Raw genomic sequence first — 22836 nt, 5'->3', positions numbered from 1 at the left:
GCGACTGCTGTTTGCGCCGGAAATGCCGGAGTGTAAACTATGGAGATTCATGGAGGTGAGGGATGAAACAAGACACGAGGTAGACGAGAGAGACGAGAGATCTCCGTGGTCTTTTTGATCGATCCTCGCAAATCAACTCGAAGATTTGCTGTCCAAGGGATGCCGCAAACAGCCGCGAGTGACACGCCGATGAGAACTGATGCGATCTATTCCACGTAGTGGAAAGCGGTTTGAGGTTAGGTTCCGTTCGAACCGCGACACATGAATTATCGATTAGACGTCTTTCGTATTTAGCGTGGCCAAAACAATACCACGGCCAATCGCGCGTCTTTAGATAACAATGGTAGAGAACGGACCGGCGTACCGTAGGTTAAGTTTCCGCCGGAGTTTTCTCAACATTGTGCCACCAGTGAACGATATCCGAGAGTAACACTGACTCGACGAAGATGAGCCGGCTATGGAACTACTTGGTATTCCAGGCATGGATGTCTTATCTGATGGCGGCCGGCCTGCTGGTCTTCACTAGTGGTTTCCTCCTAAATCGTGTCTCTCGGCCGGAACGGGCCGACTGTACGCAGTGCACAACGGCGGATGATTGCGACGCGACGGACGTCCTCCAGGATACGGAACGCGCCGCCAAAGTATGTCTGAAACGCAGAGCGCGGGTCGTACTCTTGATCGTCGATGCGTTGAAGTATGAATTTGCGGAGTGGTACGAGGACAACGCTGCCGCGTCTTCTTATCATCGCAACAAATTGCCTGTGATCCACGAACTACTGCAGAAATATCCATCGCATTCTCGCCTGTACAGATTCGTGGCCGATCCACCTACCACAACTATGCAACGCCTAAAAGGTCTCACAACAGGTTCCTTACCTACTTTCATAGAGGTGGGATCAAACTTTGCTTCAGAGTACATCCAGGAAGACAATCTCATTGACCAAAATGTTGCTGGAGGCATTGTTTTTATGGGGGACGATACATGGATCAATCTATTTCCAGATAAATTCATACGGCAGTTTCCATCACCGTCGTTCAACGTCTGGGATCTGGACAGCGTAGATAAAGATGTTCAGTATCGTATCTTCTTCGAGCTGAAGAAGAAAGACTGGTCGCTACTGATAGCACACACTCTCGGGGTTGATCATTGTGGACACAAGCATGGCATGCAGCATCCAGAAATGACAAGAAAATTGAATGACACAAATACGCTTATAAAAGAGATCATAGCGTCTCTCGAAAAGGACATGATACTCTTTGTTGTTGGAGATCATGGTATGACTGAGACTGGAGATCATGGTGGTGACAGCTCCAACGAAGTCGAGGCTGCAATGTTTGTTTATTCAATGACTCCGCTGTTGAAAGGATTTGTGATTAATGATGGCAATAGCGTAAATCAAATTGATCTTGTTCCTACTCTGGCGTCGATCCTCGGCACACCGATTCCCTTTTCTAATCTAGGATCTGTAATCCTTGATTGTTTGCCAAGTAAGATAGAGGAATTAGCTGCTGGTCAATTATTGTATCCATTACATTCTCTATGGAGGAACATTGCCCAAACGAAAAAATACATAGAGATATATTCTGCAGATACGTACTTGTTTTCGAAAGAGCAGCTGCAGCATTTACATTATATATATAGTCTTCTCTCTGAGCGAGTTAAGCAAGTTGATAGTTTTGAAAAGTTAGAAGCATTTATTCGGGATACCAAAGGTTATTTTAAATTATTGAAGGACACATGTTCCGAAGTATGGGTCCAATTTGATTCTGGATTAATTTCCAAGGGTTTACTTTTGATGTTTTGTTCCTTGTTTTTCTTTTATCTATTCATCACTGGTATCCCCGAAAGTCGTATGTGTGATATATTTAAATCTTCATTTTTGCAATGTGCCATCATAGCAAATTTAGTTACCGCGGCAATTATCACGTGTTTGTTTTTGTTAAATATTTTAGAGGAATTGAGGAATACAACTTTTTTTGTCACTGGTGCAGTTTCTATTGGTTTATTAGTTATAGTAATCGCTCAAAATTGGGATGTCATATCGATGTGTTGGTATGATCATCGTCGAATGAAGCTGTTGACCTATGTAGCTAGAATAATACTTCTTCTAACGGTATGTGGACTCTTCTCCAACAGTTACATAGTCGAAGAAGACAAAGTCTTATCCTTCCTGTTTGTTACACTTGTATGCCTGCTAATATTTGACTTGAGAAAGAACGATTCCGATAGTACTACCGAGAGAAAGACAAGATTCACTTCAAAACCAATAAAATCAAATTTCAGAATAATTGTACTAATTATCGGCTTACTAGCATGCGCCTCGGTGAGGCTATCGCATTATTTCTGGCGCTGTAGAGAAGAACATCTACAACGGGAATGTTCTATATTTGCAACTGGAAAAGTTGGTTGGTCCACAATGCCAAATAACTGGGAGCGTGCTCTACTCGCCGTTTTACTTGCTTCAGTCATCCTGGCATCATATGTGGTAATAGTTAGACTATGGTTGCAAAGCTGTGGAAATCTCACAGGCTTTGCCCCCAGCGTCATAGTAGGGCAGTATTGTCCGGTAATTGTAAGTGTTTGCATGGGTTGCTATTGGATTTTGCAAAAGCTTCCGAAGTTTGTCAAGCCGAAACTCGCACTATCTTGGGAGATCAATACGCTACCCAATGTGGTTTACTTTTTCTGCGTCCTCGCGATTCTCGTCCTCTACTATCGTCCGCTTAGTATATACTTGCTGCCAAAGAAGAAAGAATCTATCGACGTCTACCGTGATGAAAATATAGTGCCTCGATTATTCGAAAAGATAAAAGACTCCATTTCCCGTAAACGAATAGATACTGACGAACTTCCGGTCATTTATGGTTTCGGGACAGCCTACAGCGCTGCATTTATCTCGTTAAGTGTATTTCTTACACTTTTGTACGCATTATTATTAGGAGATACTCTGTCACCTGGTACATTCTTGATGTTTACAACATGTGCTTGTATATTGGGTTTATCCGCGATAGAGAGATACAAAAATGCTAATAATATTTGTAAGTGTACACACTAAAATATATATTATCAGTATATATTTAGATCCTTAATTTTTTTCTAACACTTTATATTTATTTTATACAGCTGAACTAGTTGACGTATCGATGCCTGTATTACTTTGCTGGTTCTTACTGGCTGAATATTTCTTTTATGGAACTGGTCATCAAGCGACGTTTCCTACCATTCACTGGCATGCTGCCTTTGTAGGAACTGGTGGTCACTTTTACGGAAATTTAGTGTCAGCAATTCTAATTGGTGAATATTATTACGGCTTCATTAAAATTTTTATTGACTAAAGTTTTTTAATAAAATGTTCTTTTTCAGGTATTAATACGTTTGGATCGCATATTTTACTAGGAGCAACGTTACCATTATTAGTAGTCGTGCCATTTACATTGCATCGGATATTTCCAAAATTTCTCAAAGCAAAGTTTTTCGATGATATAAAAAGAGGTGAACTTCTCCTGTTCGAACAAGATTCTGCTTTTCATGCTGCAATTTTTGCGATTGCGGGGAAGTACACATTACTTCACGGAATTCGAGTATGTTGCATAAAATATGTATAAGATATTAAACTTTGGATTATTTTGCTTTTCTCTAAAATAGTTTAAAAGAAATGTGTGCATTCAGATATCTGTATTATTAATTATTTATTTTCCAGACTTTCGGCAGCATGCTCGCAGCAACTATACACTGTCGGCATTTAATGGTTTGGAAGATATTTGCGCCAAAATTAATATTCGAAGGATTAGGATTCTTGGTAACGTTGGGTAGTATACTAGCATCGTTTTACATGGTATTCCGTATTGATCAACAAATGGAATATCTTATCACTAGAGTCACAAAAGGCAGATGATAGTGACTCACTCTTAATGGAGTATAGTACAATCAATAGCAAAGTACCAAAGTCGTAAGAACATTTCGCTTTTGCGATGAATCTGAAAGTTGCTCGTTACTTACGAATATAGATTCGTATCTCTAGCGATTCGAACCGTTAAGATATGAAGTGGGCAACATACAAATCTATACTTACCACGATACTGCCAATATTTCCACAATTTTGTATGAAAGTGTAACAAGGGTAAAAATGAAATCAGGTATATCTAGCGAGTATTATAAATAACATTTTTCGTACCGAAGTAAAGAAACTTGTCTCTCCATTTCTTCGATTTGATATTAATGTTAGATAATAATGTATACCTCTTCTCTAGAACGCTATGTCGCGTAACCAAACTGTGATGCTTCCTAACACACTAACGCTACCCTGCGTGCAATGCATTGCTGATTGACGAACAAAGCAACGCACTTGATGCAGGATTGCGTCCGTGTGTCGCGGTCTGTCTGCGCGACTGATGGGCACATCAAGCGTATTATACTGCTATTATTAGAATATGATTAAATAGAAAATAGATTAGATACTATCACAAAAAGAGCATTCACCTTTCATATCCTTCAGTATACATATACATAGAAAAAGTACAGTGTATTACGATTAATGAAGAACAAACGATACAATAAATCCGGCATTTTAGATTCGTTTTTTATATATGATATCTCGATATTATGTATCGCAGATAATTTTAAATGATTCTGTAATATTGTCGTTTCTCTTTTATCTTCTGCCAAATATATTTTATTGGAAATAATCGATTAATATCGTACATGTTTACTTATACTTTTTGAATAACAACATTTTTAAAAGATTTTTCATTGAGAATTAATCATGTAAATATAGTGAAAGAAATATTCCTGCTGACTGAGTGGCCTAATGATGGTTATGATGGTGCCTATGATCTTGATACTCATTCTTGTGATACTGCATCCAATCAGCCCATTTGTTTGAGTTTCCGTAAGCGTTAGGCCCCTGCGACAGATGAACAGATGCCCGCGATATTCATAATTCAGAAACATTTTACACGTACTTAACTGTAATTAATACTTTGAAAGCCTGGAGCTTGAGAGTTAGGCAATTTAGGCATTTGAATCTGAAAACAAATGAGGTTATTATATTTTATAGTTTCTTGTGCGAATATTACTCGATTAAATAGAGAGGAAAACAAAGAGATCTTCGGCGAAAAATGTTAAGTAATTAACTTCCTGTTTCCCGTTTTTGAATGCAATAATTTTGTACATAGGCTTCCAAAGTATTATAGTTATACTATTATACCACTATTATAACATATAAAATTGTATATATATATATATATGCACATTGCCTTGCATTAAATTATAAAATAACTATTTTATTGTTTCGTTGTTATAATATTTAATTTAACTTTCATGATTTCTTAGTAAAAAATCGTGTAAATAAATAGAGTTTGTAAGAGTAGATTTAAGAAATGGTAAACACATTAAGAATCATCTCTGATACTAATATGTTTCTTTTTTTTATACTATGAGTCAAAGAGAGATTTCTGTACATTTTATAGACGTCGTAATATTTATATATTAAAAAGAGCAAGAAAATGCAAAGCATTGACGTTAATGATAACATTAAAATAATATCATTCCAAGATAATAATAATATGTAATTATGATATAATAATAACTGAAACATTTTTTAAGAAAAGAGAGAATAATATAAATCAATTAATAATTGTTGTGTCCAAGTAATATTTAGCAAGTAGCATTTGAATATGTAACATCAATTATTGCACATTTTATTTTTAGAACTGAATTTCAAAACTTTCCAAATCTTTTTTATTGTAATTCAAGATGATTTATGAATTATTGTAACAAATTACATTGTGTTATAAATTGTAAGTTTTAATAAGAAATATTATACATGTCACAGCTATATACAGCAAAATTTGTATGTGAAATTGAATTTAGGTATTTTTATAATTAATGATTCAAATTTTTCTTCTTTCTCTCTCTTAATATTTCAGTTAATTATCACTAAAATTACTTATCTTCAAAATAAAATCGCACTTACCAGCAATTTGATTCCTCCTCCTTGATGTCCAGGTGTAGAACCTCCCCCCGCTTGTACAGACTCCACCGAACCTGCAGGTAGACTTTGATAGCCCTGATGCATCTGCATTTGTACACCTCGCCTATATTGGCTATGATCATGCCGATCATTATCGTTTTCATATCCGAAGTACGGTAGTGAGTCATCGTCTATTTGCCGTTTTACAGCAGGCGCCGAACTCTCAGGATAAGACACCCAGAAAGATGTTGGTTCTTTGGACAAAGCTCTGCTCATTATAGAATTTTCTTTGATGGGATCTGCTGAATAAACTGGATAAGAAGCCGAATAGGAAGTCGGAGTTGCACTGTCCACAGTGGATATTTTCTTCAGAATGGCGTTTAAGAGAGTGTTGTTAATCGGTGAAGCTTCAACTGCATTAGCTAATGGAACCTTCGACAATTCCGGATTATCTGGTGTGCTAGCATTAGTTGCTATCGCGTTTTTTGCAACCACACTGATGTTTCTTTGCAGCTCCGTTAGCATATCAAATACTTGGCTAAGTGCAGTCATTCTCTGCTGGAACGGAAGCGTTGGATCGATTGTTGGCTTCGCAAAAGGAAATGCACCAGAAAAAGGCTTAAAAGGTTTTTTTGCCTTAGCGGCAGCGGCTGTCGCACTTTTTTCATATGTGATCAGATCATTTAAAGTCGCTATCATATCGCCTTTTAAATTGCCAAGCTCTGACAATATCGTATCGATAATTGTATCTTTAGCAGCTGCAATAGATGATGCATCATCTAAAGATCTTGCGATTTTATCCGATGAACTGTCGTCGGGTTTCAGAGATCTCAGAAAATCGCTTTTTGTGTCTGAATCATCACTTGCTTCTAGTGCGGTTACATTTATACTATCAAATAGTTTGTCCAGGAAGTCAGACACCTTCTGGGTATACTCGGTTGGGCCGGGAATTACAGAGGACGGTATCCAGAAACTAGAAGGTACAATAGTGCTTTTTGGTGTAGGTACTTCGGTTGTTGATGCTGGAGTGCTAGTGGCAAGATTTTTGAAGAGCGTGTCCAGAAATTCTGATTTCTTCGAAATGATTGCACTTGGATCCACCACTGGACCAAAAGAACTACTTGGTGTAAAAGATCCACCTGGTCCAAAAGGTCCGAACATTCCCGGCAAATATTCCTTTGACACACCAGCGGCTGGTTTTGTTGCCGATATACCTTCTACTACCTTCGGATAAGATAATGAGCCTGGAATGGTATTAACGTTTTCTGCGGAAGAAGGTACTTCTATGCTTCTTTTTCTTCGGGAGAAAGATGCTTTATCCATAAAATCTGGTATTGTTTCTGATGAAAATGGTGTAAAGGGACCGAATTTTGGACCCGTTGGATTTATCGGACCCATTGGGCCGAACTTTGGAGCAAACGGACCAAACATACCGCGTTTATACATATTGCTACTATCAATAATTTTTTCTTTACCATCTTGTAGCATGTCTCGTTTATTAAATAATGCATTTGCACTATCAATATTATCTGAAGTCGGTCCACTTACGCCATATGGAATGATCGGTTTAGTATCTGCTACGTTATATGCAACTGGTCCTATACCGCCGAATAAGTTACTCAGCATATCTGTCTTCTTAGAAATAAACGCCTTTGGATCGACGAACTTTGGCATGAATGAAGATTTTGGCATATAAGGTATAGATATCGTGTCTATTCCTCCTGGAGGTCCGAGAGCTCGCGAATAAACTATGAATTACAAAATAATAAGTTAATACAATATCTAATATCATTATATATATCTTTTATGTGTGTAAAGGATATTAAGAAATTAAAAAGCATTGACAAGAAATCTACATTTTAAACTGAATGTAAAATTGTTAAATTTTTATTGTTCTTTTTTATAGATATCCATTTTGTAATCTTAAAATTTTGAAATAGAAAGTAAAAATCTTAGAAATCTTACGATGTTTCATAATTAACATATTAGAAAATTCTAAGAAAAGATGTAGATTTTCTGAGAAGTTTTCCAATTCGTATAAAAAATGTGAGAAAGTTATAAAATTATATAGAAATTCTGAAAAATTATATGAAAAATTCTGAGAAAAATTTTCACCAGGGTTCTTGAAATTTAGTTTTCTATTTTGCATTTGAAATCAAGATTATTTGAATTTGGATTTAGAAGACATTTTGAAGATAAAAAACTATTTTCTTTAAATGAATAGCAAAGTTCTCTTTAAATATAATTAATAATTTTCTGTACACATATAATTTCTTTATATATTATATATAGAGAAATAAAAAGAACTTACCTGGTTTAGACGCAAAGTTTGTCCATGGTGCTCCAGGTGGAAGTGCCAAAGTTAAACTGGCAACGAATGCTAGGCAAGTGGAAAGTAGAAGTGCTTTCTGTCGGGACATTGTGCTAAGTAACATGGTCCATGCCGTGAACTCGCTTTTATAATAACCATTGACTAATAATCCTTGCAAAGTCTCCAGGATTATCTGCATGCATGGAGAATGTTGCTACCCAAGCTCCGCAACGGAGCCTTATTAAAATAATCCATTCGCCACATGTAAAATTTGCAGATGTGCTTTAATTAACCGAAACAATTTCCTCTCAGAGAGAAATGCCATTTCCTTCTTAAAAGCATAAGTATGTCTATTTTAAACAGTGGAGATAATCGTACTTTCTCAACGAAAGAATATCAAATAAAAGATAAGAGAAACTACTACATTTAACATAAAAAAAATATATAGTTGTAATATAAAAGAAATTAATTTTTTTCTTTTCAAAGTCGCTTATTTTTCTGTTCACTACGTATATAAATAGCGCATTTTACGGATGCGATCGGATTTTAGTCATTTTACAAATGAGCCGTGTATATTACATCGTCAGCTGTTTTCAATAATGGAAATATTTCAATTATTTCACAAATACCTTATTTTGACTCATCGAATTTGGTAGAATACAGTCATTATAAACTATTTGTCACTCTTGAGTCTTACATTATTACGAGTATGGATTTTGAGCAGCGTGAGTAATACATTTCAATACAATTATCCAAATATACGAATAATAGTTGCACAGATTGTGGTTATCAATTCCATTCAATCGTGTATATTTATATGATTATTTATCATGGTCAAACGGTATTTCACAGTTATAAATAGAAATTATTTGATAAATATATAAAATTAGATTTAATTTTTTTAGAAGATTTACATATATAAAATAATAAAATTATTTATAATTTTGTTATTTTATATATGTAAATCTTCTATATTAAATATATAGGATTTCATTTTTTAATTTTAATAGAAAAATTAATTAGAATATTTTTTAACTAGAGAATACAAACGACACTGATTCTATTGCAGCAGCAATAGATTTTTCATCATTATATTCAGCCATACATCATGATTACAAGGGAAACAACATTTCGAATATAATCACGCAATTATTGCATATATATCAACCAAAAGATGGTATCAATGCATATGAATATGTGCTGAGAAAAGTTCAAGCTTTACTAGAAGATTGTGGTTTCCAAAAAAAGCATTTATTGCTTTCAATGATTCCTCCTCCAGATAACACATCAGACCAAATGATTAAAGAAGTGTTTCGTACAATTACGGGTTTTACTAAAATCAATCTGCAGGAAAAGTAAGCGATCTCTTTACACAGTACAATCTTTATTATATAATTGTATATCTCATATATTATTACAATATTAGCAGCAATACATTTCAAAATATATCTGATATTAAAAACATGGATAAAGTAATGGATATTTCATCACCAAAGCAAAATTTGTTATGTGATAAGAATACATCGAATTTCAAGTCATCGCTTTCTGAAGCTTTTCCTTTCCGAGGTTTTTCCGAAAGCGAGATTTCTATGATTCCCAATCATATAAAAAACGTAATCCATTTTAACAGATCCATATAATGCGATTTTTCATTTATAACTGATGTCAATTTAAATTCATATTAATCAATAGGCAGTTTCATCAAATCATCTAAATAATAATTCGAAAAATTGGCTGGAGAGAAATAAATATCAAATGCCGTCTTATCGACAATATCTACTTAATAAAAAGTATTATGTACCGGCTAGAATTCATATGCCTAATAATACCATTGCTGAATCACACCCTTGTCACTTGTCTCAGACGATATATAAGGTCTGTTAGAAAAAAAGAGAAATAAACGAAAAAAGATATAAATAAAATAAAATTACAAGGTATTAATACATTTTAGGATACACGCTCTACGAAGACTAGTAACAATACTGAGATAATAGATTTATCACAAAATAAGATTCCCCAACAATTTAATGATGTTAAATACAAATATAAAAAATATGAAGATGCATTTGATAAAAATAAAAAATCTGGCATTTCACACATGACAATTGACGTTGGTCAAGACGCAACAACTAAGCAGACACTTAAAGATGAGATACATAAAATGGATGTGTGTTGTGATGAAGATCAGAATATTATCATAAGTGTATGTAGATAAAATATAGAGAATTTTAAATTAATTTTAGTTTAGAACAGTTAAATAGAATTTAAAACTCTAAAAGTAAAATTAAATTAATTAAATTTTATAGGCAGACGATCTTTTACCAATACCTAACGATAGACTTAAAACAAGCTTGAACAATTTTTTAAAACGAGCGCAAGAAGGAACTTTCGTTGGTAACATTATTTATTACACCAATGTATTTAATATATTTGTAATTATAGATAATATACAAAATTACAAAAGTAATTTCTCATGTATGCATACAGAATCGACCTTTCCACGCATCATATCGCATCCACAGGGCTTCTTGAATTTGGTATGTTTTACATCGAACGACCCAAAATCTGGAACACCACCAAAAGTTTTAGAAGATTTTACATCTAATGTCTCAAATAGCGATACCAATAGCTGCTTATTTTTAAACAAGCAGAACACAAATATTAACATAGAAAAAAATCAAAAAGAATCGGTTGAAAGGAGAAAACAAAAAGCTATTACTTATGTTAATGAATTGCAAAAGAAACACAATTCTCAGGAATTTAATAAAATAATTAAATTACAATTACAACAAAATAATTTAGATTATGATATGGAAAAGAAAGCGACTACATTCGAGTGCAAAGATAATACGGAAAAATTAAGACACGGGTAAATGTGTTTATTCTATCGAACTTCTTAGTCACGTGTACAACGCCAAATAATAATAAAACGATTTCTAATTTAGATGCGAAACGATAGAATCAAAATCGGATAATGTAAATTCCGCAAATAATTTTCAAGCTCGTTCAATGTCTGAACTAGCTGCATATAAGAAACGATATTATGACACGTTATTAAAGGCTCAGAAGGCGAAAGGTTAATTTAAAAAATTACATTACATATGTATATATATTTAAAATATTCTGTTAATCAATCCTTCAGACATATTTCGGTGTACTTTGTATGGAATACAATAAAATATTGTGATTACTTAGACATAAAAAGTGTTAATAAATATATTGATTACTTAAATTTGTTACAGTTGCAATATCGAATTCTTTAGCGTCTCCGTCGGGTCATTTAATAGCCTATGATGATCCGTATTATTCGAATTACATGTGCCAGCAGCAACACCTGCTTCATCAACAGCGTCACACGACGGTGAGACCGCAATTTTCGGTATATCCGACGGATCTATCCGGATTATCGAGTGTACACCGTGATCAATACAGTTGGACAAAATCCATCTGTAAATATTTATTACTAAAGCAATTAAGACTTCAACGGCAGGTAAGAAGATATAGAGACATAAGATTATTCTAAGATATATTTACTTACCGGATATTATTGCAGACATCACCTCTGTATGCCCGAAATGAAAGGTAATACATTTATGTGCTTAATATAATTGAAATATATCAAAAATATGATCTTTGTTCTATATTGGAGTCGTATGTTATGTGCTATTTTTTCGATTTCTTCATTCTTCGAGTGGTTGGATTCATCGCTATGTTGGACACGTATATCCTTATTCTTCTATGTCAAATGGAAGCGATCAAACAAAGTACTGCATACGTCGTAAAAACTTGGAAAACATAGTTGGAAAATTGAAGGAGATCGAACGTAATAGTATCGATCTCAATAATTGAGCGATTCTAATACATTAATTCGATGAAAAGTTCCATTGAAGTTACACACGCAAGTGATATTCCTCTTAATTCCTATTTAATATCTTCGAATATCAATTCGAAGAATTAATTAATATAATAGTAATGATAAAAATGTTGAAAATTCATGTAATTGTAGATTGATATTAGATGTATATAAGCTCGATATGAATCTTATTCTAAAATATTCTTTTTGCATTAGCCTTGCCTTTGCGTTGAAAATAATTATTATGCATTGATAATGGAAATATTATGGTATATAACGATTTATATATACATTTCTTGATTCTTAGATATTCCGATCTTCCTAAGGCGTAGCTCTTATGAAATTTAACAGATCGCGCAATGATTTTGATATTTCCATTTGTATTTCGGACGATTACGTGACAATGGTTTTGCAATGACATACGCGCGAAATATAATGTCGTACTTAGTTGTCGCCAATCAAATTGTGTTTAACGCATTTACTAACAAATGTACATTGTTTTTGTTCAAGTAACGTTACACAAAGTTCACTCTGACTAGATTTGTGATATATTGTTAAGTAACATACACAATCATACGCACAACTCCACACAGTCAATAGTGTATAATATTCGCCGCTTATTTTACTCCTAGATGTATAAAATGACATTTAAAAGAATATGTGATAATGCTATAACTTAGGTGTTACGTGACTCATGAATCATTTATTGTCTAGATCATTCGCTATCAGCTCGACAAATCACCAAGATATCATATATCGCATGATATCTTTGCGTCATACTTGGCAATCTGCCCAGCCGTTTTATTTATATTCATATCCATTGTTTTCAGACTTCTGAAAAGACATTCGACTCACGATTCGCCTAACAATCCTATAATATGTCACTACAATTTGATGTCCACTATAATTATTGGCAGCATCACATTATTCATTCACATGTAACGAAATATATAAATACAATGACACTATATATATTAATACCTGAATACATTCACATAAATATTAAAACACATTAAAAATACCTAAACAAGACAAATATTTCGTATTTGGGATACGTAACATATGTAACGTGACATAGGTCTATCGTTTAGCAAATGAGGACTTAGGCCAGTTAAATTATTTTATTAGGAGAATTAAAACAAATTGACAGGAATTCATTCTGAAATTAAGTTTCTAATTTTCGATATCGTAAAGAATACATTCTGTAATTAATCGAATGTGTTCATTAAAATACTTATTTTAATCATAATAATTTTTCCTATCAATTCCTTTTAGCTCGCCTGATTTTGAAGGGATCTCAGGTCATATATAGATTTGGATTGTCATGCTATTACTACAGGTCACTGTCAATCGAGCTTAGTATATAAAGAAATCTGCGTCTATTAATCGTAATCGAAATTTATTGCCTGAATGATAATTTATTCATACAAATTCTAAGGAAACAGTGCTTTTCATGTATCACAAACATACTGCTATTATTTATTATATTAACTTCGTTGAAGCAAATAATTTTACGAATATCAAAGTCAAGTGATAGTTTAGTCTTTATTGTAATAACGATGACTTTAATCCATTAGCTGTCCCTTATCTGATAATACTATTTAACAAATGATGTTTTTATATTTTTCCTGAAAAATTTGAGAATTAGCATTAAAAAAATCTGTTATTATTACAAATAACAATATAGAACGTGAAATAAAATGATATAAAACTATGTGCACGATTCGAATTACCAGCCTTGGGGGGATGTAAAGTCATTAAGAAAACTGAATCGGTATTACATTACATTTAAAAAGAGCGTTATATTTCCTCTGGCAGTGCTTGTACACTTTGATCTCGCTCAAGGCTAATTGTTTTATACACCAAGTGATATTGATAAATTAGTTACTCCTAATAAAACATAATTTATGTTGAGATAATCACACTCATATAGATAATTCTCAGCATACCAAAGATAAATCATATAGAGAAATTACACACTATATCTCATTATATCCAACAAAATAAGTTGATACTTTATATTTGCCACAACGAAGCTGCTATATTATATGCTATTTCTCTTTATGAATCTATATGAACACGCATTTCTCTTACACTATTAATTGATTTAAGGTCGCATCAAAGTTCGATAAGTGTGTAATTTATTTGTGTTTACACTCGCGGCATCGTATCAAAAGACAAAAAATAGCTGTTGTTAGACAAAATAGTTGTCTTAATCAAGATTAGCTAACATGTTTATATTCATTCGATCATATAATGGTCGTGATACATTGAACGAAGGAGAAACAAAATATTATAGAAATTCTGAAGACTAGATAATGTTATTATATATTAAAAAAGACTTAATGGAATTATCAATCAGGAAACAAGCGCTTAACAGTTTTCTTCTAAGATGAATTGTACTTCTAACACGATATGTATATACTAAAAAATACTTTGCTCTTTAATTTGATGGATTATTAAGAAGATATAGTTGTACAAAAAAGTGCTTGACCAGAGTTGACTAGACTCTTTCATTAAAGGATTAATACAATAAATAATACTATTCGTTTATATAATAATTTTAAAACTATGTAAGACGTACTTATAAATAATGCATACAGGAACAGGGACGGATCATTCTCTTTTAATAACAAATCAGTAAAAATCTATTAATTTTTGTATTATGTATGTGAAAAAATTCAATTTAAAGATTTAAAATTTAATAAAAGATAATCAATTATATATATATATATATAATTTTGATTAATTATAATTAACCAAATTAAATAATACTAATTTAAAAAATATATATATGTTTATATATATATATATATATATATAAACATATTTTTTAAATTAGTATTATTTAATTTGGTTAATTATAATTAAATAAACTTGTGTAATTTAAATGATTTATACATCCGTCCTTGTGCAAGAATGATTTACTATTGTAATATAATGAGCACATTTCAGAGTGTGAGCTAATTGGAATAATACAATAAATAATCGTTCCACGCATACTATTCTGTTCATACGGGAACTAATGCCAAACCGATCTTCCAATGCAAAGATTAAATCTTATAATTTTATTATAAGTCAATAAAAAGTTCTCTTTATATGAAATTATTTTTAGCATTTTTCTCAAAACGTGCTTTAATAAAAATTTAAAATTCTATAAGGCCATTGTGTGAAATATATATTTATAAAGGTATTGTCATTGCAAAATAAAATATTATCGTGATTTTACTATTACGCCGATTATTAATAAGTTATCCGGTCATAAGCTTAATTAAAACTTAAAACAAAATTTAATTAAGAAAGTTACTCTAAAATTTTGCGAATATATAATCTTTTTTCCTTTATTAAAAATTTTATTAAAAGCATTGTTTATGATATAATTTCATAAACTTCGATTTTCGCATATTTTACTTATAATCACATCGTAATTTTTTAAGCATTTTAAAATAAATTAATATGTTTAATTATATATATAACTAGTTTCATTTCCTTAAATAATATTAAAATATAATTTAATAAAAGAAGAATCTTGTGCGCTTGTGTTTCAAGAGTTTGCAATTACATATAAATTTAAATAGACAAGTCGCAAATTGCAGTTGCAACTGCCGTTGTTTATATGTAGGATTGATAGAAAGATCGGTCTAGCTGCATTTTATTATGTATGTATATAATCCTTTAATATATACACTTTCATCTTAAAGAATAGGCGGTTTCTCCCTGCATGTACTAAACGTTTTTTCAAGTATGCATGGAGCTCAAAATATGTTGGCATCAAAATATGATAGAAATAATTAGTTAAATATATATTAGTGTTACGTGCTATATAGTGGTCTTATACTTACAAAATCCCATTAAAACTTACTTAGATTTATTATTTGGTACATGATTGGAATGAAGTGGCATTATTTGCTTATCAAAGTTGGGCAGTCTGGTTTTGTGTGATGCAAAACGTCAGGACCCGAACAACTAAAGAGAACCTATCCTCTTGGCAGCAAAATGTACAAGGCAGCAATAATTTTATACAAGATCTTAAATCTTTGGACAATCTTTGGATCTTAAATATTCGTCCTGCAAAATTCGATAACGACGAACTTGATGAGCCCTATAATAAGTCCGAGCTACATCTTTTTCACCTATTGCATGTACGAAATATAGTAATCTATATATTTTACGTTAACATTCAATTTCATGCACAGTTGAAAACACAGACACAAAATATAAAATCAAGATAACTTTCTGTTTCAGTGATTACACATCATTTAATATTAAATATAAAATCAGACATTTTGTATGCAAGCAAGAAAAAAAGTACAAAATTTCAATTGTAATATCATTACTGTAATTGAATAAAGTGTTTAACGTAAAGTATATAGATGTATTCGGTTTATAAAAAATTTTGTTATGTCACAAACTGTTCACAGAAACTGCTCAGTAGAACAAGTTCATTTTTTACCTAAAGTGTGTGCTTCATATTTCACAAGACGTTCAGGTAAAGCTGTAAGGATCAATAGTTTTGCTAGAACAAGGTTGAACATCATCTGGTGGTGGGCGCCACTGTCCGGACCACATAGCGTTACGAATCACATTCGCATCAGTAGTTTCTTCTATACCGTTGCTAGACGTACATTCCGCCTCCCAGTTTCGAAGACCATTTCGAGTCACTCGATTGATCGATCTAGCCTCATTCATTTCACAATAATTCTGTGCGTCATTGTTCACTGGCATTCGCCTAGTTTTACTTTTAATTTGCATAGTACCACTATTCCTACGTTCAGTTTCGGGCCACGGCTGAGACTGCTCCACTGTAGACTGTAAAGGTAACTTTCGCGGTACTCTTCTAGTCTTCGCTTCCTCCGCAGTAACAAGGCTAGCATCGATTTTACTACTACCTGGCGCGGTTCCGTCACCAGTTGAACTACTGTCACCCTCTTTCCTTCGTCTTCTTCGTCTCCTTTCAATTTCAGTATCTTCTCGCTGAGTATCTTCGTTATTCGTATGTGTTTCTAAAATATGTTGCTTAGCTGTAGCCCAATGGTCCTTTCTATTTGCGCCTTGTTTAAATTTCTCGTGATTGCTACCGCGATGGCCACCGTTACTAGTGTTCGTATCACTGTCCACGTTACGTTTCTTCGATTGCTGATTTTTCACGGCCCATGAAGCCGGTCTCTTAGGACTACGTTCCTTCAAAGTGACCTGCATTTTAGATTATATTTACACCGTGATTGCTAATCAATATTTGAGCTATAAAACATGCAAATTATTTACCCCAGAGGAAGAAGAATTGTCAACGGGTTTATAAAGTTGGGTTGGAGTATGACTACGAGAATCTTGACCTTTACAACTTGATCCACTACGACAATGTATCCAAGACAGTAAAAATGCTAAAAGAGCACAGAAAAGTCCCACTACTGCTGCAGCAGTTAACTGAGAACGTGTGCGTCTTGGTACCCAACCTCCACTGTGATATTCCCATATTGTACATGCTAGTAATGCGCTACTTGCAGCATATGACAAGCCTATGCCAGTGAATACTATAGCATTCTAGAAAAAAATAATACTCTTATACATAACAACATCAACTAATATATCTACACAATAATTTCTTATAACAATAATAATTATATAAATAGTTTCTGAAACATACATGTGTTAAGCTGATATTACATTTGTTGTACAATACATTTTTCAAGCCTGTCGATTGACTATTGCATAGAGAGATTTGGAAACCTCTCTACAGTCAATTAACACAAAAGTTGAAAAATTTGTCATATGACAAATGTAATATTAGTCTTGTAGTGAAACATTACTTACCAGCCTAGTCCAATTTAAAGGAAGGATGTAAATGACATGCGAAATATCAAGGAAGAGAAGAGCTGCAGTGACCAAGAAACAGAAAACAGCTACAAAGATCATGAATCGTAAACGATCTGCTAAAGGCAGCATAAAAATGCTGACCTTGGCAGTGCCAGAACTGCATAAAGTTGCCAAACAAGCTGCAGAAGATATCTACGAAATGCGCTCATTAATTTATCTATATATAAAACAATTGTAATAGCTTAAACTTTGAGTTTGTCATATAATTTCTACATAAAAATGACTTTACACTCACGAGTAATAAGAGTCTAACAACACCCGTAGGTGTTTTAAGATGTCCTTGTATGTCGCAGTAAATAACCACATGGCTTGCACGAGACCAAGGCATGGTGTTTGATGAGCCAGGTCTATGATCACTATTACCATAGTGACCGTGATAATTAGCATGCGAATCCCAAGAGTGGACTGTCGAGTTCACCCCTGGCGAATCCAGCTCTGATGATTGGGAGCTGATTTGCCCCCCTGTCCTACTGCCTGCTATTGATACAATATTAAAACCATGTATATATCCGTATATGCAGTTATATAGATATAACTCTAATAAAATAAATAAAAAGACAAGTCAGTGTTAAAATTTTAATAACTATATATTATCTTGATATTACAAAAAATGACCATAAAACAATTATTGATATAGCAGATATGGAATTTCAACTTTGTATATATAAACAAGATTCCATATTGAAGTGAGCTATATTAAATAATACACAAACATTAATTAAAACATTGAAACACATACCAATTTCGAAGTCTTGAATGTCTTCGGGTTTAGAATATATAGCAGGTGGTGACTCCAGGTCGCGTATCTCTTCTAGAAGAAGCACTTCTATTTCCTCGGCTGCGTATAAGTCCGAGACCGAGCGAATAGGATAATGCCGAGTCTCGCTCATTACTTAGGTGCGCGCACTCATTTACTCCTTCTTGCCTGCAGTCGTACCTTTCTGTTTGATTTGCCAGCCACCATTCGTTGTCTAATCGATTCGATAACAAGTCCATTCGTCTATCAGCCATCCTCTGCATATACCATGTGCCATTTCTACCTTTGCAGGCGAAAATATTTTTTCGCCTTCAAGCCATACACCTATCAATAAAAGAAAATGCTTAAAATAGCTTATTTAAACTTATATTTTATACTTGCTCTTCTAGTATCATTTTGTACATTTTAAGGTACAATCAATATTTTCTTAAAACTCTTATTCAGATTTCAATGTATAAAAAATTAATAAAATACCATCTAGTTTTTATTATAATGAAACTTATTGCTAAAGGTTTCATAAGTATACAAGAATTTTTTTCAGATTTTTATATAGCAAAACTGGAACCATAAAACATATATGCTAATTCTCTGAATGGCACAGAATATAAACTATGATTAAAAATATCAGAGTAATGCTGGAAGGTTAAAATAACTTGGAATAAATAGTTTGAAGTTTATAATAAAATTAATATAATAAAAAAAAAACAACAAAAAATAGAAACATTAGAGCTATAAATATTTAATACACATTATTTCAATCAATTATAAATTTGTGACATTGAAATGTAACTTTGTATAAGAGATGTATCAATAGTAACATCTCAGAAAGTGAATAATTTCTAGACATTTATATCTTTTATCCAATACTACATCATTAAAAATCGGCAAATCGGCGTGGCTATCAAATTTGATAAACAAACGTGTTACTGTCAAGCACATGACATTTGTTTAGCACAAAGTTGTCGCGTCAGTCTGACTGATGCACCAGAGCTTGTGATGCGAGAAAGATTCAGTCCGATCACGATAAGTTCGACCTGCAGTATACATGGTCGAGCGTCGAGAATGCCGAGATTATTTCAAACTCTCCGTAATGAGTCGTACTATTCGGATCAAATCGTTTGAGATCCACATGTTGATGTTGCCTGAGTTCGTTCTAGCGTTATCCCGGACGCGCCGCGCCGTGTCGCGAACATTATCACCCGGGACAGGAATGGTTACGGGAAACATACCTTGAACTTACGATCGTCAATCGCGACGCGTAAATCATATTTTTCGGAGATTTTTCATGTAGCCAAGCTCGCTGGCCGTCCAACGGGTAGCCGCCATTGCCTTTTTGCTTGGTTTTTGCCCATGGTCCGCCGTCCGCGTCCGTTACGACGACCTATAAATGACAGATGGGGCAACCTGTCTCTCTCGCTCTCTTTATTTATCGAATTTATTGCCCTTATTGGACGAAGAATAAAAAATGATTGCGGGCATTTTGCAGGAAGAGAATCGCCCTGATTGTTCTCTCTGCATTTGGAGAGTTATCTCGTTTATTTCCTCAGTAGAAAGAATTAATTCTCTAAATTATAATTACAGATATTCACGGGATATTGTATAGATGATAAACGAAATTATCGTAATGGTGCTAATTAACCTACTCCCCCTAGATATCCTGGACAAAAACTAGTTGATCAACTAATCAGAAATTTGATCCAGTTTGATTTATAGTGGTAAGAACTCAAGGTGACTTTTCATATACAGTACATGCTGCGGCAGCAATTCGTTATTATTGGTTAAAAATTTTAAATGACGCACTTCCGTCACTTCTGGCGCAAAATGCATTTTACTCGCATCTCGTCGAAATTCAACCGAACGAACATTGATCAGGAAATGGCACTAAAGGGACAAAGAGCTTTCGAAACCGAGAAAGTTGCCGAAATATTTGTAAAAAAAAAAAGTGGAAATATTCTATCGCAACAAATATTTAAAAAAATTTAACAAAGTATGGCATTTCGAATGGGAAAATATATTTATGATTAATTAATTATTTTTAATAAATATTAATAAGTTTAATATGTATGTAAAAACAAGTCATGATCTCAATTTGTCGACATCGAGAACGTGAATAATGATTGCAGTTATTGCAATTTTTTGAAATGGTTATTATAAAGTGATTTTATAATTAAGAAAATTACAGTTTATTCTAAATAGAAACTTTAATGTCTTGCTTTTTGAGTAGCAAATGCAGCTGAAACAATTATGAAAATTTTGCATCACTTAATATTTTTGTTGCTGCAACGTGCTGTGCATGAAAAGTGCAACTTAAAAATAAATTTTTACGAGCTGCTTAAACCGGCTGTTTCAGCGACAAAAAGGATTACGTGGTCAAAATTGACGAATATCAAGCATCCATTTTGATCATGTGATCACTTTTTGTCATTGAAACAGCCGGTTAGAGCAGCTCATGAAAATTTATCTGAAGTCCGGATCTACATAGGTGCTTTAAGCCTTAAGTCATAAGAAATTGACTAACTACAGTCGAATGCAAGGAAAATAAGGAGCTCCGCATAATAAAAGAAATAGGGAATAGAGAACAGAGAATAAGAATTTCAATCTACCAGAAATCATTGTGAACAGAATGCATTGTGAATACACAGTTTCTGATAGGTTGAAATTCTTATTCTCTGTTCTCTGTTTCTTTTATTGTGTGGAGCCCCTGATTCATTGTGATTCATCCATTCTTTATGGCTTAAGACTTAAAGCTGATTGTTCTTTTTGGTAAATTTTATCGTTAAATCTGGCAATCCGCATGTAATTGAATAATTTTGCTACTTACCCAACAGGTAAAATTTATCAAAAAGTGGAACAACTGGACTTTAAAAATCTATTATAGATCTGGAATAAAGCTTGTTCTGCAATAGGCTCGCGAGACGTAAGAAATTAACCAATCATAGTTGTTTTTCTTTATATTCAATATCAGCTGCGTTTAACAATTAAATGAGCACTCGCTGCTATTTGTCTTCTTCTAGATCTAAAATTCTGATTGGACGATCTAAAAGAATACACCAATAATAGCAAACGCTTACTCAACTGTTGAGTCTGCTGAATGCATCCTATGATTGGACGATTACGAAAACAGCAAATCAAGCAATTCAAACGCAAATCGAGCCGTGAAAACATTTCTCAACTTGCTGCCATATTGCATTAAACCGACATCTCCTCTTGGAGCCAGAGATGCACAATTGGTCTCTGGCAACATCGAGAATTTTTTTTCTACTTCTGCTCCATCAATTGATGCAGCTTTCAGCTAATAGAGGCGGCATTATACAGTGTCTGTAAAATTAATCAAAAAATATCGATTTCGACTCCGACCGAAAAAAATGTGTTTCCGTTAGCCCTCCCCCTCTCTCTCTCTCTTTCTCTCTCTCTAATAAGACTCATTTTGGTTTCGATTTCATTTTAGGCTGAAATTGAATGACAACCGATCAATATTCGTTTTCAGTTTTGGTTGGATTTTACTGCTTTGATTGGATTCTACTGCTCCTGCCAAATTTTCGCACTCAAGTGCAAAAACTCGACATCAAGTTTCTCAATGAAACAGCGCGCACCGTTTTCAAGTGTACCGAAACGTTGTTAGTTTGGTTTGTTGTTTATTTTTTCCTAATCCTAAAAATTAGGAAAAAGGTAAAGAAAATTGAATTACGATTTAATCTCTGAAGTTAAATTTTACATTGCTGGAATTGAGTATTAATTACTTAAATTTTAACAGGGACGCAAACTCTCATAAGAATGGTTCATGCGAAAGCACCTTTAGCTGAAAGTAAATTAAACAAAGATCTTGGGGCTTATTACGGTTCTTGAAACGGTGAAAATTTCGAAAGTGATTGAATTTATTAAAATATTTATAACTTCATTAGTTAACACCTAGTGAGTTTGTTCATTTTTGTAATTTTTACTTCATCTAAAAAACTGTAATATAAGCCCCCTTTTATAGTATTTTTCGTATGAAAGAGTTATAAAGTGCGATTAAAAAGATTCGTGAGTCATTTCAATAATTTTAATTAAATATTCTAAAACTAAAAAT

General features: G+C 33.3%; 4 protein-coding genes across 11 annotated transcripts; 2 read left to right on the top strand and 2 right to left on the bottom strand.

The window, feature by feature from the left end:
* Positions 1-26: 26 nt before the first annotated feature.
* On the top strand, positions 27-4686 carry PIG-O (phosphatidylinositol glycan anchor biosynthesis class O). Its single transcript, XM_011051402.2, has 4 exons — positions 27-3039; positions 3125-3295; positions 3365-3582; positions 3702-4686. Exons 1-4 carry the CDS (start codon positions 447-449, stop codon positions 3894-3896), a joined length of 3177 nt encoding a protein of 1058 aa, XP_011049704.1. The 5' UTR covers positions 27-446; the 3' UTR covers positions 3897-4686.
* On the bottom strand, positions 4645-8392 carry LOC105143234 (uncharacterized). Its single transcript, XM_087406411.1, has 3 exons — positions 8284-8392; positions 5976-7720; positions 4645-4904 (listed from the first exon to the last, which is right to left on the bottom strand). Exons 1-3 carry the CDS (start codon positions 8390-8392, stop codon positions 4806-4808), a joined length of 1953 nt encoding a protein of 650 aa, XP_087262537.1. The 3' UTR covers positions 4645-4805.
* Positions 7744-12090, top strand: LOC105143233 (uncharacterized). Of its 3 annotated transcripts, XM_011051404.2 has the most exons (9): positions 7746-9638; positions 9710-9896; positions 9976-10158; positions 10235-10486; positions 10590-10677; positions 10771-11152; positions 11229-11359; positions 11526-11773; positions 11837-12090. In XM_011051404.2, exons 1-9 carry the CDS (start codon positions 9547-9549, stop codon positions 11867-11869), a joined length of 1596 nt encoding a protein of 531 aa, XP_011049706.2. In that variant the 5' UTR covers positions 7746-9546; the 3' UTR covers positions 11870-12090. The 3 variants fall into 3 exon arrangements, with proteins under 3 accessions (XP_087262538.1, XP_011049706.2, XP_087262539.1); XM_087406412.1 differs by having other exon boundaries at positions 7744-9638; positions 10590-11152; XM_087406413.1 differs by lacking the exon at positions 9710-9896 and having other exon boundaries at positions 9590-9638; positions 10590-11152.
* Positions 12091-12337: 247 nt separating this feature from the next.
* LOC105143235 (hypothetical protein) lies at positions 12338-20622 on the bottom strand. 6 transcript variants are annotated; one of them, XR_015545138.1, is made up of 7 exons: positions 19997-20528; positions 18750-19091; positions 18246-18487; positions 17948-18142; positions 17402-17677; positions 15999-17329; positions 12338-13764 (listed from the first exon to the last, which is right to left on the bottom strand). XR_015545138.1 is itself a non-coding variant. In XM_011051406.2 (7 exons), the coding sequence occupies exons 2-6, from the start codon at positions 18898-18900 to the stop codon at positions 16622-16624; spliced, it is 1572 nt and encodes a 523-aa protein (XP_011049708.1). In that variant the 5' UTR covers positions 18901-19091; positions 19997-20534; the 3' UTR covers positions 12500-16238; positions 16590-16621. The 6 variants fall into 6 exon arrangements, 5 of the variants coding, with proteins under 5 accessions (XP_011049708.1, XP_011049709.1, XP_087262543.1 ...); XM_011051406.2 differs by having other exon boundaries at positions 12500-16238; positions 16590-17329; positions 19997-20534; XM_011051407.2 differs by having other exon boundaries at positions 12500-16204; positions 16590-17329; positions 19997-20534.
* Positions 20623-22836: the final 2214 nt, after the last annotated feature.

This window comes from Acromyrmex echinatior, chromosome 5 (assembly GCF_024713525.1).
Source record: "Acromyrmex echinatior isolate Ae372 chromosome 5, ASM2471352v2, whole genome shotgun sequence".
NCBI classification, from domain to species: Eukaryota; Metazoa; Arthropoda; class Insecta; order Hymenoptera; family Formicidae; genus Acromyrmex; species Acromyrmex echinatior.
Note: the sequence above shows the minus strand (reverse complement) of the source record. Positions and strands in the feature narration are given on the sequence as shown.

What these genes read in the sequence shown, in the direction of transcription:
- PIG-O (XM_011051402.2), top strand. Translation starts at nt 447, where the DNA reads ATGAGCCGGCTATGGAACTACTTGGTATTCCAGGCATGGATGTCTTAT. An exon ending in CAAAAATGCTAATAATATTT is followed by an intron (nt 3,040 to 3,124) that starts GTAAGTGTACAC and finishes TATTTTATACAG; the next exon opens with CTGAACTAGTTGACGTATCG. An exon ending in CATTACTTCACGGAATTCGA is followed by an intron (nt 3,583 to 3,701) that starts GTATGTTGCATA and finishes TTTATTTTCCAG; the next exon opens with ACTTTCGGCAGCATGCTCGC.
- LOC105143234 (XM_087406411.1), bottom strand. Translation starts at nt 8,392, where the DNA reads ATGTCCCGACAGAAAGCACTTCTACTTTCCACTTGCCTAGCATTCGTT. An exon ending in AAACTTTGCGTCTAAACCAG is followed by an intron (nt 7,721 to 8,283) that starts GTAAGTTCTTTT and finishes TGTAATTCATAG; the next exon opens with TTTATTCGCGAGCTCTCGGA. An exon ending in GAGGAGGAATCAAATTGCTG is followed by an intron (nt 4,905 to 5,975) that starts GTAAGTGCGATT and finishes CATCTGTCGCAG; the next exon opens with GGGCCTAACGCTTACGGAAA.
- LOC105143233 (XM_087406412.1), top strand. Translation starts at nt 9,547, where the DNA reads ATGATTCCTCCTCCAGATAACACATCAGACCAAATGATTAAAGAAGTG. An exon ending in TTCCCAATCATATAAAAAAC is followed by an intron (nt 9,897 to 9,975) that starts GTAATCCATTTT and finishes ATTAATCAATAG; the next exon opens with GCAGTTTCATCAAATCATCT. An exon ending in TGTCTCAGACGATATATAAG is followed by an intron (nt 10,159 to 10,234) that starts GTCTGTTAGAAA and finishes AATACATTTTAG; the next exon opens with GATACACGCTCTACGAAGAC.
- LOC105143235 (XM_011051406.2), bottom strand. Translation starts at nt 18,900, where the DNA reads ATGAGCGAGACTCGGCATTATCCTATTCGCTCGGTCTCGGACTTATAC. An exon ending in CATTCAAGACTTCGAAATTG is followed by an intron (nt 18,488 to 18,749) that starts GTATGTGTTTCA and finishes TTGTATCAATAG; the next exon opens with CAGGCAGTAGGACAGGGGGG. An exon ending in ACAATTCTTCTTCCTCTGGG is followed by an intron (nt 17,330 to 17,401) that starts GTAAATAATTTG and finishes TCTAAAATGCAG; the next exon opens with GTCACTTTGAAGGAACGTAG.